At 39.7% G+C, this 17179-nt stretch overlaps 1 protein-coding gene across 2 annotated transcripts in view; it reads left to right on the forward strand.

The window, feature by feature from the left end:
- Positions 1–16402, forward strand: part of LOC122798809 (single-pass membrane and coiled-coil domain-containing protein 3-like) — a 150969-nt gene extending 134567 nt beyond the window's left edge. For both annotated transcript variants that reach the window (XM_044067930.1, XM_044067931.1), the window contains one exon: positions 15287–16402. In XM_044067930.1, coding sequence (XP_043923865.1) covers positions 15287–15979 — 693 coding nt within the window. In that variant the 3' untranslated portion in view covers positions 15980–16402. The remainder of the gene's footprint in view (positions 1–15286) is intronic.
- The last annotated feature ends 777 nt before the right edge of the window (positions 16403–17179 follow it).

Below are 17179 nucleotides of genomic sequence, written 5' to 3' on the forward strand. Positions count from 1 at the left end.
AGACATTGTTGATGATGTGTTTTTGGAATCCAGTATGGCCCCTGATTCCTTGCCTCTGGCCCCTAGTAAACCAGACAGGTACTACAGGGTTCCTGAGTTCCACAAATTCCTTTTCAAAAATCCTGTTGTGGATCCTGTAACCATTTCTCAGGGGTCCAAGGACATTAAGGCTTCTACTGCTAAAAATCGTACCCCTTCTGATAGAGACTCCAGGGCACTGGATAGATGGAGTAAAAAGATTTATACTTCTGCAACCTTGGCAATCGGGGCTTTAAACTGTCATTCCATGTGCTAAAATATCAATAGGATATCATGGGACTGCTTAAACAGAAAATGATGTTGATTTCTGACTGTGTGGAAAATAAAGATTTACAAGATTTACTGCATTCAGTTGAACAAGTTGGAAAACATACTTTGTAATGTGGTTTTGATTCTTTAGAGGCCTCTTGCAGGGCTGCTATTACTGGCTCTGTGCTTAGAAGACATGCTTGGCTTAAGGAGCAATCTCTGCCTGATCATGTTAAAGCAAAACTGTTGGACGGTCCTTTTCAGCAGGACCGCCTGTTTGGCAATAAGGCTGAAGAAGTTCTAAAAAAGATGGAAGATGAAGCTAAATCTATGCAGACTGTGAAAGATTCCTTACAAGTACAACCTCCTAGATTTAATAGGCACTGGCCTACTAAGAACTGGTCCTTTCCAGCTCCTTTCAGAGCCACTCGAGCCAGCCCCAGACATTCCAAAAGCACCAGGCTTCAGTCCCAAGGGACTTTCAGAACTAAGCAATGGGGTCCTTCCACTTCCAGATCTGGTAATAACAAAACTCCACCCTATGGTAAACAGTCTCAATGACTTTCCTTTAAAATTACCAAGCACGTAGTAGCCACCCCTTTGGGGGGGAAACTGGCTCTTCATGCAAAAAACTGGCAACTTATAACCCAGGACAAATGGGTTTTAAATATAGTGTCCCAGGGATACAGATTTCATTTCCACACATTGCCAACTACAAACGGTGGCCAGACCTGCCCCCAAATCAGTGGGCAGAGGCTCAAAAACAAGTACTTTCCCTCCTAAATATGGGGGCTATTCAGCTAGAACCAGAAGAGGAAAAGGGACAAGGTGTTCTATTCCAGACTTTTCCTGATACCCAGAAAAGACAAATCATAGTGCCCAGTTCTGGACCTGTCTACTCTAAACACCTTTCTGGACATTCCAAAATTCAAGATGCTGACTCTTCAACAGTTACTTCCTCTGCTAGGCAAGAATGCCTAGTTGGCAACCCTATATTTAAAAGAGGCTTCCCTGCATATCCCAATCAGGGAATCTTGCAGAAGGTACCTATGCTTCAAAGCAGGCTACTTGCATTATCAGTTCTCTGCACTGCCATTTAGCTTGTCTACTGCACCCAGGGTATTCACAAAGGGCCTGTCTCCAGTAATTGCATTTTGTAGACAAAGAAATATTCAAATATATCCATACCTGGATGATTGTCTAATTCAGGTAGAAAACCAGGCCATTCTTCTAAAACATCTGGCGTTTGTAAAAAGGGTTCTAACTTGTCTAGGGTACACCATAAACAAAAAGAAATCACAACTGGTACCCTCTCAAAAAATTACATTCCTGGGTGCAATCTTGAGTACAACTGCCCAAATGGCTTTCCTTACACCAGAAAAGCAAACTCATTTGGTGACTTACTTCAAACAGGTGGCCACAAAAACCTTGCTATTTGCAAGATAAATACTTCAAGCCTTGGGGTTCATGGCCTCCTGCATTCATCTAATTCCATATGCAAGACTGCATATGAGGAAACTTCAGTGGTACTTAAAAAGTTTATGGAGTCAGCATGGTCACATCCTGGAAACATAAATTCCTCCATGACACCTGCCTCAGACACCTTGCTTACTGTCTCAGCAGGAGAAACAAATTCTACACCCTCATCTCCAATCATTGAATCTTGCAGCTTGGCTTATCATTTAAATTCCCCCTTAGCATCCTTCAGCAAACCTGTGAGGCATGTCATTTTGGAGGTGAGAAGACCTAGTATTAGAAAATCTTATGCTGACAAATGGAAAAGATTCTGTTCCTGGAATCAGTCTCAAGGGATGAGCACAGCAGCGCTCAATTTACCTCAGATTTTTCGCAAGGGCCTGTCTTTTTCTTCCATAAAAATCCATGCCTCAGCCATTTCAGCTCAATACAACACAGAACCCCCCTCTTCTCTCATCCTCTGCTAAAGCAGTATCTCAATGGGGCCAAAAACTTGAGACCTCCCAGGAGAGCCCCAACCCCTGCCTGGGCCCTTAACTTTGTATTGGAGAAACTCACTCTATCTCCTTTTGAACCAGTTGTTACTGCAGATTTAAAATTTCTCTCCTGGAAAACAGCTTTCCTTTTAGCAATCACTTCAGCTAGAAGGATATCTGAATTACAGGCCCTTATGGCAGTGGAGCCTTTCATCATCTTTCATGCCGACAGAGTGTCACTCAGGACAAATCCATCCTTCGTGCCCAAGGTGGTATCCAGTGTGGCTCTTAATCAGTCCATTCATTTGCCAACTTTCTTTCCCAATCCACAGAACAAGGGGGAGTGGATTCTGCATTTATTGGATGTACACAGACAACTTAGATTCTACTTAGAAGGACTAAATCTCAAAGAAAATCTGAACAACTTTTGGTAGCATTTGCTGCAGGGGCAGAGGGGAAGCTATTTCAAAACAAACCATTTCTAAATGGATAAGCCATTGCATTCATTTCTGCTATAAGCACCATGGAAAACCTATCCCCAGGGGATCAGATCTCATTCCACCAGGGCTGCATCTACTTCTACAGCCTTTCACAAGGTGTTCCTACCAGGGATATTCTCTAAGCTGCTACCTGGAGTTCAGTTCATACTTTTACCAAACATTATCACCTACCAATTTTCTCTAAATCCAGAGCTGGCTTTGCCACTGCTGTTTTGCAGGGCCTTATAGCTTGTCCTAATGCTGTATAAATCCATCCTCCCAACCATAGGTTTGGGAATCTACCCAAATGTAATGACTGCAACAGTGAAACATGAAGAACATAGTACAGTTGTGTACACTTACCATAAATGTAGATGTCTGAGTGTATTCACTGTTGCAGTCCTGGTTACCCTCCCTCCAGGCCCCTGTTTTTCTCTTACTATACCTCTCCTTTCCTTTGCTATGCTTAAAAGCCTTTTTGGTGTATTTGCTTTTGTTTGGTGGTATATGTTGGTGTTTTTAATTACTTATATATTTGGCTCCCCATTTGGAGGGCACCTGACATCTGGGGCAAGGAAAAACTGATGTAATGGCATCGGCTGCATGTTTTATACCCCTGACGACCTGACATCATGGAAGAAGGGACAGCAACTGACACAGGACCCAAGACTTTGTTAATCAGACTGACTGAGGGCAACCTGCCAGCAGATTATCCAAATGTAATGACTGCAACAGTGAATACACTCAAACATCTACATTTATGGTAAGTGTACACAACTGTATTTTTTTCGGGTGATCCTTGGTTGACCTGTGTGGAGTTACAGTATGTGGTAGTGGAGAACAAGTAGCTGTTGCTTGGTGTTTTGCAGGCTGAGATCTGTTAGTGTGTGTTCTAGTAAGCTTTAACAAATTATTGTTTTCAGCCTCAGCATACATTATAGGCTAACTGATGTGTTATGACTGATGCGGTGCTGTGGATGCATGATGAATACTGACAGTGGACTGATACAAGAGGTTTGTTTCCATGTTTCTTAAATATTTACATCTATTGAAGGCTGTACTAGTCACTGGAAGAACCACTCACCAGTGGGTGAGGATTAAGTAGGTGCTACACTGTCTTAGAACACCTGTACCAATCAGACCGACCACTGATGGAGTGATAGCAGACTGCTGAGCCATGTGACCAGACAGTGGAGGGCACAGGCTGATCACAGCATCCAGGACTTGGAGGGCGGGTACGACAGGTTTATGGATGAAGTATTTAGGGAAAAACTCTTAAGTTAGATAAGATGGTGTCTAATCTTGCAATACTTAGTCAAAAGACTGAATTAGATCTGCCAAGAATTAAATGTAGTGATGATTCTATCTGGTTATTACTAGTCCTGGAACTACATTCAACTAGGAATCAATGCCCTTTTTCTCCTTCTCTCAGTACAAGCAAAACAGTAGTGCTAATCCGCAGATAGTGACAGGCTCTGTTGTTATCAGCAGTCTTGTCCTAAGTGTTGTATATATCTGTAGGCATGTTGTGACCTTATCCTGGTAGATGCCCTTGGTAGTGCTGTTCACTGCAAGAGAGCTAAGCTGCACAAAGGTCCACATCCAGATTAGTTAGGAGAGGCTAAGTCACACTCCCCATTCAGAGACAGTATCAATGTCCCTGTGCTATTTCTTTCACAAAACAGCAGCACTAATCCAAAGCTGCTGTGAAAAAATGATCAGGCTTGCAGTGACTGGCAGGAAGGCAGGAAAATAATGTACCTGAGAAGGAGCAAACCATACAGTAGCACCTGTCAAATCACTGTTTTGTACACCTTCATTTTTAGCTTCACTGACATTCTTCTGTCATACATACTCCTGACACTCTGTGACAGTTGGTCACAGCCCTTCTGATTCTAGCTCTCACCTCCTCATGGAGGCTTCCATTCTCCTCAACCTCCTCTTCCAGATACACAAAACTGTTCATTTGTTTCTTTATTTCTCCTTGTATCTCCATTTTAGCTTCTGATTTTCCCCATTTATTGCCATGGCAACTATTTTGTCTCTTTTGACTTTCATGCAGTTTGTCTATAGTTTTGCATTCCACTCCCTATTATTTGCTGAAGTTCTTATTCAGAGTCTGCTTATAATGCCACATCATCTGTATGTAGCAGCTTGCTTTATCTGTCCCCTTCAACCTATTTGCTGATGTAGTTCATCACCTGATCACCAATATAGACAGCAGTGGACTTAGAGCTGAATCCTAATGCACAGCTAGTTCTAATGGAAACTTCTAGGTGTCCAGCCTAGTCTCTGTTGACATTTGAGCCTTCTCCGACCACTTCTTGCAGCATGATTTTAGCTACCAGTGGTTTGTACTGGTGAGCTGTTTCTCTCGGGTTGATTTTGCAGTCTCTGACTCTACTCCAATGTCGTTTCCTTACTAGGAAGGGGTCTACCTAAGTCACATGTTGGCTACTTTTGTGTGTGATCTTGTGGCACTTTGTCTTGCTGAACCGTGTTTTGGCCACCATCAAGCCATTTTCCAGACAGAATTCTAGAATGGCCTCTCCTTCTTTATTCCTGTTGCCCCACCCATGTGGCCCTAGGCAGTCTTTGTGTCCTGTTCTGTCTACCCTGATATAAGCATTCAGGCCCCCCATTATTAACATCAATTCATGTTGTGTTGCTTTATCTAGAAGGTCCTGCAACTGCTGCTTGAATGGACTCAAAACTAAATATTTTAAATCTCACTGCTATATTGTTCTTATTTATGGACTGAAGATCTTCATCCAGTACAAAACTTTATCTATTATTCACAGTCCCTAACTAATAACACTCTATCTAAATGTTCACCTAATTTTCTAAACTCCCCTTAGAATTTTCTGCTTTGGATAATAAAATTACTTACTCATGCTGCATTAATGTTCCAGTGAGACTTTCACTCAATTTCCCTGTCAAATAAACACTTTTACTTGTCTATTGAATCATGTGTGTCACACCAGAAATGTAAATATTTTATACTACTACAATGTTTTTTTTTCTGTAGTACAGTTAGTGTTGATATTTTTGTATATTATACTGTGCTGATGTTCATTTGTACTTGTATAGTACACATTATTAATCTGTAAAAGCATTTATGTAATTGACCTGCTGTAAATGAAGCTTTTCTCAATAAAATGTTTTGGTATTTACATGTCGTGCTGTATTTCTTCCCTGTCTTTGTTTGCTCTGTACAATGTCATTCCTCAAGTATCAAACTATGGGTAGCAAAATGGACCAACCTGCTCACATATTTCTCTTTTTGTTCTGGCTGCACTTTGTGAGCCTGCTGAATTTGTCATCCACACACTGTAAATTCTTCAAATGCTCACTGTTGGTCTGCAAGCCTGCCATATCAAGAACACTTCCATTAGTATGTTGATGTGAAATAGAGGGTGCAATGTCTTCATCTACCAATACTTGTAGGCTTTTCTTCTTAGAGTCCTTCTTCTACAAAGGGCAACTTATACCCGTTTTTTTTTTAAAGTACCTCCTGTCGGGAGCCCTGTTTTTGATCAGCCCTCTAGTTTGACACTACAGAAGAAAACCTAGAACTCCACTTGGGTTCCCATTCATCTCTTTGTGACTTTATCATAATAGGTCTCTAGTTTCACATGAACAGCTTTCATTCCTTTAATGACTGCCGTCCATTGATAGGGCTCCATATACTGCCTGCTTTACAGTTTCTGCAATAACTTGTTTCATTTGCTTAACAGCTGAGATTTTCTGATACGAATTAGTGACAGGTTTTTAGCATGCAGGTTCTTGTATCCCTTCCAGACAGAGCTAATGTTTACTTCCTTTGGACTTTCTCACACCCATACCCTTCAGGACTGTCCATTTTGAACGCTGTTTCAGGCTGATGTAACTTCTCCCCAACATTTTTACTTAAGGTATATTCAGGACTGTATATCCTTAACATTGTATAATCTGCTCCTGAAACCTTCACCCCTATTTTACCAGTGGTATATTCTGCCCACAGAGACTGTTCTCCCTTCATAATTTTCACAGTCTCTTAAACTGAGAGAAGTCCTGACCCATGATGAAATCATGTATTAATAAGGTACTCGAGCTACAAGATGAAATACTTTACCTGACAAAGTTTGTGATATGAGATGCTCCTTCCCCTCTCCATGAACGTGTGTTACTTCCACCATCCTTTTGTTATGTGTTTTATGTTTACAGACATTAAGTTACTTAATGTATGTGACAGTTCTCACAGAACATGAATCTAATAGTCCTTTTAATTCCTTCCCATGCACCAACAGCATAATTTTGGGTAAAATGTATAAAATATGTTGTCTAACAATTATCTATCATACTCTACTGGTGTGTTTTTGCTGGCAGCATATTGTAGAAATCACAGTTTGAAGGGCACATTTACAATTTTTTTATCAGCATTTCAGTAAAAAAAATCTGTTTTTAGGTAAAACATTCCTATAACTAAATAACTAGTCTTTTGCAATATGTCCTCTCCTCCCCCACATCTTTAGTTGCTGATGTTACTTGTGTGTTCACCGATATTTTAACAGTTTTAGTTACTAGCGTAAATTGTTTGATTTTAAACAGTGACTCATTAGCTAGTATCCTTTCAATTAGTACAACCAAATTAAGAGTGCTATTTAGACAACCTTTAAAAATCTGTTTATGTAAATTACTTGGGGAGTACCTTTACAGTTTATGAACTGCTGTAATGTTTTACTATCACTGTTTGGTGCTGGTTTTAGCCAAAAGTTTAAAATCTGAATACAGCCAGACATCTGTGCCCTTACCATTTTATTTTAAGTAAGTGCCTAACTACGGAATGTGGTGGCTTGTGTTTTAGAAGACGTACTCACCCTATCTAATAGTTCATATAATATATATTCAGATATATTAAGATATACTCAGTGCCATCCACATCCATATAAGCCTTGACTGCATCCATTATGAACTGCGATAACATTTTGGCCAAGTTAGATTGACCCCTATTCTTTTTGGTGTTTTATCTGTAAAACTAAAGGTACAGTTTAATGTCAGCATTCCTGGTCAGTTTCTTTAATGACAGGGTAGTCTTTGAGGTGATCAGTACTGTGGCTGTGTGATTCATCTGTTCCTGGAGGGTGACTAGATATTTATTAGTTACCTCACTTATTTCCTGGAGAGTAACACTCCACTCCTGAAGAGCCATGACATACTTTCTTATATTTGATATTGATATAAAATATCAAAATCAACAACAAACACCAATGTTCTCCAATACAGTAACACAGTAAAAGCTGGAACATCCTCCCAAGCCAGCTAACCTCAATATCCTCTGTCAGCTTATTTAAAAGCTTAAGCAAAAAAACTCAAAAACACTCTACACTACCCACAATCTGTGTTCCCTGACTAAGTAGTAATACTAAGACTAGTACCCACCTAGCCTATCATCTTTGTGTTGTTGTCTCAATAATTTTAGTTTAATATTTATTTTTTAGTTTTTTTTTTTTTTTTAGATAAGTATATATAATATAATGATCAAACAATATCATACCTACATATATGTATGAAATAACTACCTAAAATCCATCTACTATGTTGTGTTTATTCTTCCTCTCTCTTCTCTATACTCTATCTGATCTTTTTTTTTTTTTTTCTTTTTTTTTTTTTCTTTCTTATCTCTTATCATCATAAATTATTAGGTGTATAAAAATTTTGTTAATAATAATATGTTATTTGTAACTACATTTTTTATTACAAATCTAAAATTATTTATTTATCTATTCTAGATAAAAATTTAAAAAAATTTTTTTTTTATAAAATATATAATATATATATTTGTGTATATATATTTAAAACTAATGTTTATGTACCAAATTATATATTGTTGTCTTTTGTCTTTTTTTTATATGTTTGTTTAATGGAGTTTTTTTCTCTCCGGCCTCCACTGAAAATGGACATATATCCAGCTGGAACTAGCCCGGTCAACAAATGTAAAATAAAAATAAAATACATTTGTGCTGATTTCCACTAAAGTATCTACAAGTCTCTAATTCTCTGAAAGTGTAACAATTCACTCTTCAAACAAAAAAGTAAAAGCCCCATCCCCGTACAGGCAGGGTGAACACCAAAACAGCAACAGTCAATTTCATTCCAGGTGAGGTAGTTAATGCAGTAATGTTTGAACTCGCAAGCTGAGAGACAGAAATGAAAAAAGAGCAGTCTGGCATTCATTGCTGAAAATATGCCCACATTCTTCACCTATGTAGCATATGGAATATAATGGAGACATAACTTTAGTTTAAGTGCAGTTATTTTTTACAGTGTAAAGTTTTATAATAAAGTTCATATTTAATAAAAATAAAACAAAACATACCTTCTGCTTAAACCATCTTAAATGAGATTTCAAAGTTTCTTGCATTCTCACTTACTGCAACTCTGGTTAAGTTTCATCAAATATTTGACCATTATACCATCTTGCTATCCCCAGCTTACAAACCTGCACAGGTTAGAGAGAAACCCACAAAGAAACAAATCAGGGTATGGCTCAAGGGGGCTATGGAGGCCCTCCAAGACTGCTTCGAAAGAACTAACTGGGATATTCAAGGAGGCAGCTGGAGTAAATCAGCATCTGAACATTGCTGAATACACTGAGATAGTGATGGCATACATTTAAAATGGCATTGATGGGGGTAACAAATACCTAGAGTATCACTTTTAGAGCTAACCAGAAGCCATGGCTCACCCTTAAGGTATATGAGCTTCTAAAGGAGAGAAGCACAGCTTACATGCCTAAGAACAAAGCAGCCCTAAGTGTAGCAAGAGGTAATCTGAGGAGGGCTATAAAGGAAGCTAAGAGGAATTATGGCAGAAAGGTGCATAGCCACTTTGAAGACATAAAAAAATACAAGTAGACTATTTAAAGGCATATAGGAGATCACAGACTACAAAATAAGGTCAGCACAGTGTGAGGACAGCATCAAATTCCTGGACAGTTTGAACATCTTCATTGGTAGATTTGAGGAAAGAAACAACAGGTTGGCACTAAACCTACCCACTGATGAGAAGGATGCAATACTCCTCCTCAGCAAAGAGGAGGTGAGAAGAGAGCTAAGGAGAGTGAACTCCAGTAAGGCTGATGGCCCAGACAACATACTGGCCAAGGTGTTAAAAGGCTGTGCAATCAACTATGCACAGTGCTCAAGGAAATATTTAACACCTCCCTAGCCATTGTGAAAGCACCCTCATGCTACAAGGAAACGTAAGAAAACAATTCCCTCCAGTCCTAATGACTACAGACCAGTTGCTCTGATGTCCACTGTTTTAAAATTTTTTGAGTGACTGATCAAAAAGCATCTTTCATCATGCCTCCCTCCTGATTTTGACCATCGGCAGTTTGCATACAGAGCTAACTGATCAACAGCTGATTCCATATCAGCACTACACATCTCCCATGAGCATTTAGAGGGCAAAGACCACTATGTGAGCATTTAGAGGGCAAAGACCACTATGTGAGGATGCTGTTCATAGACTTCAGCTCTGCATTTATTACAGTGATACCACAGCAGCTGTTAGAAAAACTGGCACATTTAGGAATCAGTAGAGATCTTTGTAACTGGATCCTGGACTTCCTGATTGAGAGACCACAGAGGGTGTGTTCGGATAAAAACACATCAAAGTGCATAACGATTAACACAGGGATGTGTTCTCAGCCCACTGTTATTCACCATCCTGACCCACAGCTGTAATGCTAAGCACAAGTCTAACCATATCATAAAGTTTGCTGATGACACCACAGTCATGGGGCTCATCACAAAGGAGGATGAAAGGGTGTACAGAGAGAAGGTGGCATCTCTGATCAGTTGTTTCAAGGGGAACAAACCTGACCTGAATGTAAACAAGACCCAAGAGAGTATCATTGACTTCAGGAAAAGGAGAACAAACCACCTAGCACTCAGGATCAATGGTGAGAGTATGGATAGGGTTAACAGTATGAATTTTCTGGGTGCCAGTTGTCAGGAAGCCAACGGCTGACAGCTACAATGTACTGTACACCATTACAACCCCCCCCCAAAAAAAGACAAAAACAAATCAACAAACAAAATAAAGGGGGCTTCACCCCCACACCCCTACTTAAATATACCAACTCCAAGACTGCACCACAGTGGAGGACTGTCATAACATTACAAAGGGTGAACGTCGAGATTGCACCACAGTGGAGGACTGTAAGAATGGCAAGACAGGGTGAACGTTCTGATGTCAGCCATTGGCTTCCTCATGGCTGACCAACTGTAACTTTTTGAAACTCCTTGTTTCGATATTTTGGGGTTTTGCTTAGATGAATGTCCACTTAAAAGCCGTCGAGCATGTCGTACTCAACATTTAAAGTGTTCGTTCATCTAATAGGGAACCTGGAACTCTTGGATTATGTGGCCTAGGCAGGCATGACCCTAGCCCTGAGCAGTATTTTACCATCACCCAGAATGATAGCACAGTACAAGCAGAAAATGATTGACTTCAACAATTGACTAAGTTTCTGGTGTCATTCTAAGGGGATCCAGTATCTGCCTAGGACAACATGATTGACAGACCTCGATGCTTTGTCAGAGACGGCCTGCATCTGTCACCCCTGGGATTCCAGGTACTGGCTAAGGCTCTTGCCACCCCTATAGTGCCTTTTTTTGACAGTGTTCCAAAGACCAAAATTCCACCGAACAGCTACAAACAAATGCAATCTGAGGGTCATGCTGCTCAGTGCTAGAAGTTTAAATCTCAAGATGCACTCGCTCAAAGTTCTCCTCAAAATGGAGAATATTAAGGCCCAACACTTTCTGGAATTTATCAGTTCCAGTGCCCTGGACCAGCTCATTCTGACCCCCACTAAAGGAAGCAACAACCTCAAACTGTTTATCACCAACATGGGAGACCATTGCTCCACACCTATAGTCAATTCCTCAGTGGTTAAATCTGAACACAGACTAATCACTATGGAAATTTCCATCTTACTTACACCTCCCACTAAGGTGACTGCCCTGAAAAACTTCTCTAAAGCTGACTTGAGCTCCTAAAAACAGAGGTGGCTAACTTCTCAGTACCCATGCCAATGGAAAATAGCTGCATGACTGCTGAATCATACACCAATGCACAGTATGAGCATGTACACAAATGCATGGACCTTGCCATACCAAATAGAAGTAAGACGCTGTCCTCCAAAAAAAAGGAGGACACTCTGGTGGTCCCCAGCCATCAATAAACTCTACAACAGAAGGAAGAAACTGTTGCAGAAAAAAATGAAATCACAAGACTGGAAAATCTCCCTTATCAGTCTCAACAATAAGCTGAGATCCCTTATCAAATCCTCTAAAGCCAGCTATGGGGGCAGAATTGCAGCTGACACCAAAAACAACCACAAAGCCTTCTATAGCTATATTAAAACCTCAAAGGCAATACCCAGATTTGTTCTGAGTTATTGCACAATGGCACCTCCTATACTGAGCCAACAGATTCACTGCCAACTTTACCCACCCCCTCAGGGCCCTATCACAATACCAGAAGAAAGCCTGGTGCCCACCATTTCTGTGGCACAGGTAAAAGCTGCATTGTCCAAAGCCAAGAATACAGTGTCCATGGGACCTGATAATATCCCTGGCTGCATCCTACATGAGCTACAAAATGAACTGGCACCACAACTGTGTGACCTGTTCAATCACAGACTTACCTCAGGCTATGTCGCTAATGAATGGCACACTGCTACAGTCATCCAGCTCCATAAAGGGGGAGCAATTAAGACCCTGGGAACTATCACCCCATTATCCTGATGAGTCTGGTATGCACAGCTATGGAGCGCATCATCATGGACCTGCTTAACAAAAATATAGGCAATCTTCCAACTCTTGACCCCATACAGTTTGGCTTTGTCAAGGAGAGATCCTGCCTGCTGAACCTGGTTGACTTCTTCAGGGCAGTCACCAAGGCTATGGATGAGGGTAAGGCAGTGTATACAGCCTACCTTGACTTGGCCAAGGCCTTTGATACCATTCCCCACTCAGGTATCATTGATAAACTCATCAGACTAAGCATCAATCCTTACATCGCTAGGTGGGTTGCAAATTAGCTCACAGACAGGACACACAGAGTGAAAGTTGCAGATTCCAAGTCAGACTGTCAACAGTCACGAGTGGAGTCCCACAGGGCTTGGTCCTAGGCCCTCTCCTGTTTGACATCTACTTCTCAAAAGTCCAGGCCAACACAGATGGACTTTGTCTGACCAACTTCACTGATGACTGCAAGCTAGGAGTCATTATCAACTCGCCAAGTGATGCAGACATCCTACAAAAGGGCCTCTCTGAGATCAATGACTGATGTCGGAACCATGGCCTGAAGCTTAATGCCAAAAAAGGCGTTATCATCCCCTTTGGAAAAAACTCAGTTCCCACAAATTACCACGTTGATGGGAGCCCACTGAACACTGAAGGAACCACAAGAGATCTGGCCACCCAAGTCGACAGGCACTTCACCTTTGACCACCACATTGCCACTGTGGTCAGAAAGTCCTTCTATGTGGCACATCTTATAACCAAAGGTTTCACATCCTGGAAGAAAGAGGTCATCATCCCTCTCTACTCATCCCTCATTAGACCAATCATCAAATATAATGCCCCGTTTGGCATGTACCTGACCAGACATCAATCTGACACCAGCTGGAGAGGCCACAAAAGTACCTCACGAAAAGGATCCTAGACCTAAAACACATGTCCTACATGGACAGACTCTCAAAACTTCAGCTGTTCTCAGTCTCTTATCCTCTACTTAGAGGTGATCTCTGCTTGACTTACAAAGCCATGTTTGACCCAGCCCTAGTTGAAATGCTACATCTAAAGAAATCCCAATCCCCCCATGCCACACGCTCCAGAGATCACAACCTCATTACCACAATTAACAGAACATGCTGCAGAGACAGGTTCATCTCCCAAAGACTGCCCATACTCTGGAATAAGCTTCCCATACATGTCAAGCAGAGCACCTCAGTGGCCCTCTTCAAGTGAAATATCGACAAGTGGATGGATAACAGAAAGTTCAGTCTGGGGATCATTCCAGTTGCCCTGTTGGATAGGGGGGCACTGTGAATTAACATTGGGTGGCACGATGCCTGGGCAATTTTCTTTTGGGGCTAGGCTTGTAAAGGCTCTAGGGCCATTAGCCTAGTACACACCTATGAAGTAAGTGCAATATTTATTTATTATATCCATAGTCAGTTTTATTTAACCCACTCAAGTGCAATATTCAACAAATAACTTGGGCATTGTTAAATCTGTAGTGTGTTTTGTATTACTTTAAATAGGGTAGTTAATTTAACTCGGGAGGGTATTCTTTTCATATATGTGTTAGTTAATGTCTCTGCTCTTTCTTGCATGTATTGGGAGTAATATTCTATTTGTTAGTTATGTTTACTCTTCTACTTCTATGTGTTGTTTCACTTTCCTTTATAACAAAAGCAATGTCTTTTAGTTTTTCATGGTTAGGAGTCACCACAGCAGATCGCCTGTCCACTATAGATTGGCAGTGGAGTTTTAACATTGTAGAGTTGCCAGCCCAGCACCTAACTGTCACAGAAGGTGCACACACACTCATACACCTACCTGCATGTCTTTAAAGCTCACTCGACTGCAGGGAGGACATGCAGAATCCACACAGAAGGTGCTCCAGCTGAGAATCGAACCAAAAAAACCTCTTGCTGTTAGGTGACCATGCTAACCACTGCACCAATGCAGCCACTTCAGAAGCACTTTCCTTTGTAATCTCAAGAACTGATCTGATGCACAAAATTTCAATTAGGCTACATGTGTAGTTCTAAATGACAATAACATTTACTTTGACTTTATTTAGACCTAGGTTTTAGGTATTCTGGAAATAAATCCACATTTAAGCTTTTGGTACTCCACAGATAAAACCATAATGAGAAAAACATACTAGTTTTCCAGAGGCCACTCTGGTGACATAGAGGGATAGATCCCTGGTTATGACCCGAGTTTGATTAGTCCAGAGGTAAATGTATGTTAAAGCTCTAGGTATTCCATGGGTAAAAAACATGGGAAAAAAATTTGCTGTTCTGTGTGTTCGCATTTTATTTTTTTCGACATTTTCGGTACAATTAAAGAGCGTTTGCTCTTTTAATCATCCGATAATGTAATATGGACACTAGTTAAATACCGTCAATTGACTTCTGTCTCGTATGGAAGTACATTTGTCTAAAATTTAAGACAAGGTACCATAACCTATGAAATAAAAATAAATACCATAATTTGCTCTACAGTACAATGTATTTTGTATTTGTTCAGGTTTTTATTTCACAAATATTTGTTCTTCTACCTTTCTTTGTACACCTCACATGCAATTTTTATATTTCTTCATTGGGCTTAATTAAATCATACCTTTAAAATATATGGCTGTTTTGCATTTTATGACAGTACAAGGGAAATAAAAGAAAACTTATTTTTTCTTGATTTAAAATTATTTAGACTTTCCCAAATACATGTAATGCTTTGCTCTTCTGACATTTGTATGTCTGTGATTCTTTTTTCTCAGAGAACCAGGAAGAAGATACTGACAGCAATCTTTGGAGATGATGACGAGAAAGAAAGGCTGATCCGTGCTAGTCAGATTGTCTATAACTCCTTACACACCTGTGTGACTGTTACAAACAAAGCAACCAGAATTGTGAATGAGCACCTGAATGAAAACTTCAGAGAGATTGTCCTTGATGAATCTAAGGGAATTAAAGACAACTGTGAAAAAGTTATCATTGCAATAGCAAAGATACATGAAATCACATCAGGCATAGACAAACACATTCGAAAAAATATTAATCAACAGTCATATGAAAAGCTTAGCTTGGAAGGGATTTCTTTAAAAGAAAAGTCCATGATTGCAAAAGATTTTAGTGAGGTCACTATGGGAATTTATGGCTCACCATGTAGTTCGATCATTGCAGTTTTATTTTCAAAAGCTGATCTGACCAGTGCAGTTGCTACCATTACCTCAATATGGGAAGTATCTCCAATTATGTCACTGAGAGTTTCTGATCTGCAGCGAAGCAGTAAAGAGATTGTAATGTTTCTGTTTGGGAACAATTCAAATACAAATGTTAGTAAGGCTGTCAATCACATGCAGACTGTAGCAGAATTGTTGAAAACCATCAGTGTCACTTATGAAACAGTTGTTCTGCAAGCACAAGTTTATGTTACTCTAATTACTGGAGATCCCAGAAAGAATTATTGAGACAAATTATTTTGGTAGGGCGTGATGGGTAATTCATAGTTTAGTCATAGCAGTGGTGGCGGTACAGCTTGGTACTGAAGGTGGAGCACAAACAAATGAAAGGCATGTCTATTTTAAGTTTTGAAATATGTTGGATTTCTGAAGGAGATTATTTTAATTTTGTATGAACTTTTAGTGGCAATTAAATATGGTGGCCTTTTAGATATACTTGGCAGCCCCTTTGATTTTTGCTTATGTGTAGCTACTGAACCCACTGAGGGGATGTAGCTTTTGTATTTTCCACTGTGCAACATTAATTATTCCTAAGTCTGAGGCAGAATATTTATAACTGAAATGACTACACAGAGTGCTGATATGAAAATATAGGTGTAAATATGGGGGCACATGCATGCACTCAAAATAAATAATTTCTTCTTATTTTAATTGGTATAAAGAATTGTAATTGAAAATGTTTTATGCCTTGACTTCTTCATTAACCACATTGATAATTGTTCTGTTATGTTAATACTAAACAGTAATGTACAGCAGTCTGCATGTCTGTTATACAAACTGATGTACAATAGATCTGGAACACATTTTATTATTATTATTATTATTAGACATTTGTTAACCAGCTTAGTCCAACTGGCCATAAAGCCCTTTTTCAGCAGTGACACGAGGAGAAACGCTCCAAAGGTAGTTAATGAAGAGTTTAAGTATAACAAATAATCAAATACAGTATATAGAAATCATACACTTACATCAAGAACATACTCAGTGAGACATAAGTAACATACAGTACACCAGTAACAAATGTAATACAAAGTATATCTGTAGACACATGTAGTTTTGTTCAAATACATAACCAGAAACGATATCTTACAGATAATGGCATTCTACCGATGCAAAGTATTATAATATGTATATTCACATTTGCATTATTTAGTACATATAAAATGTCATCAAGTTATATATTTTTTCCAGAAGAATGCTAAGTTTTTTACTGCCTGAAAAGACTGAAGTTCAGTAACACCAGAGGCAATTCATCTACAGGGTTATACACAACAATAATAAAGCCGACATAGTAAAGATCGACATTTTAAAATGTAGGAAATGAGGCTTACAGCGCTCGTTTCACAGTTTAGGGACACAAACCATCTATTAAAGCATCGACTGTCAACATTAACATCGACTTGGTGTTTGTTGTCATGTCGATCAGAC

This window comes from Protopterus annectens, chromosome 3.part1 (genome assembly GCF_019279795.1).
Source record: "Protopterus annectens isolate FY-2018-M chromosome 3.part1, PAN1.0, whole genome shotgun sequence".
Taxonomy (NCBI): domain Eukaryota; kingdom Metazoa; phylum Chordata; order Ceratodontiformes; family Protopteridae; genus Protopterus; species Protopterus annectens.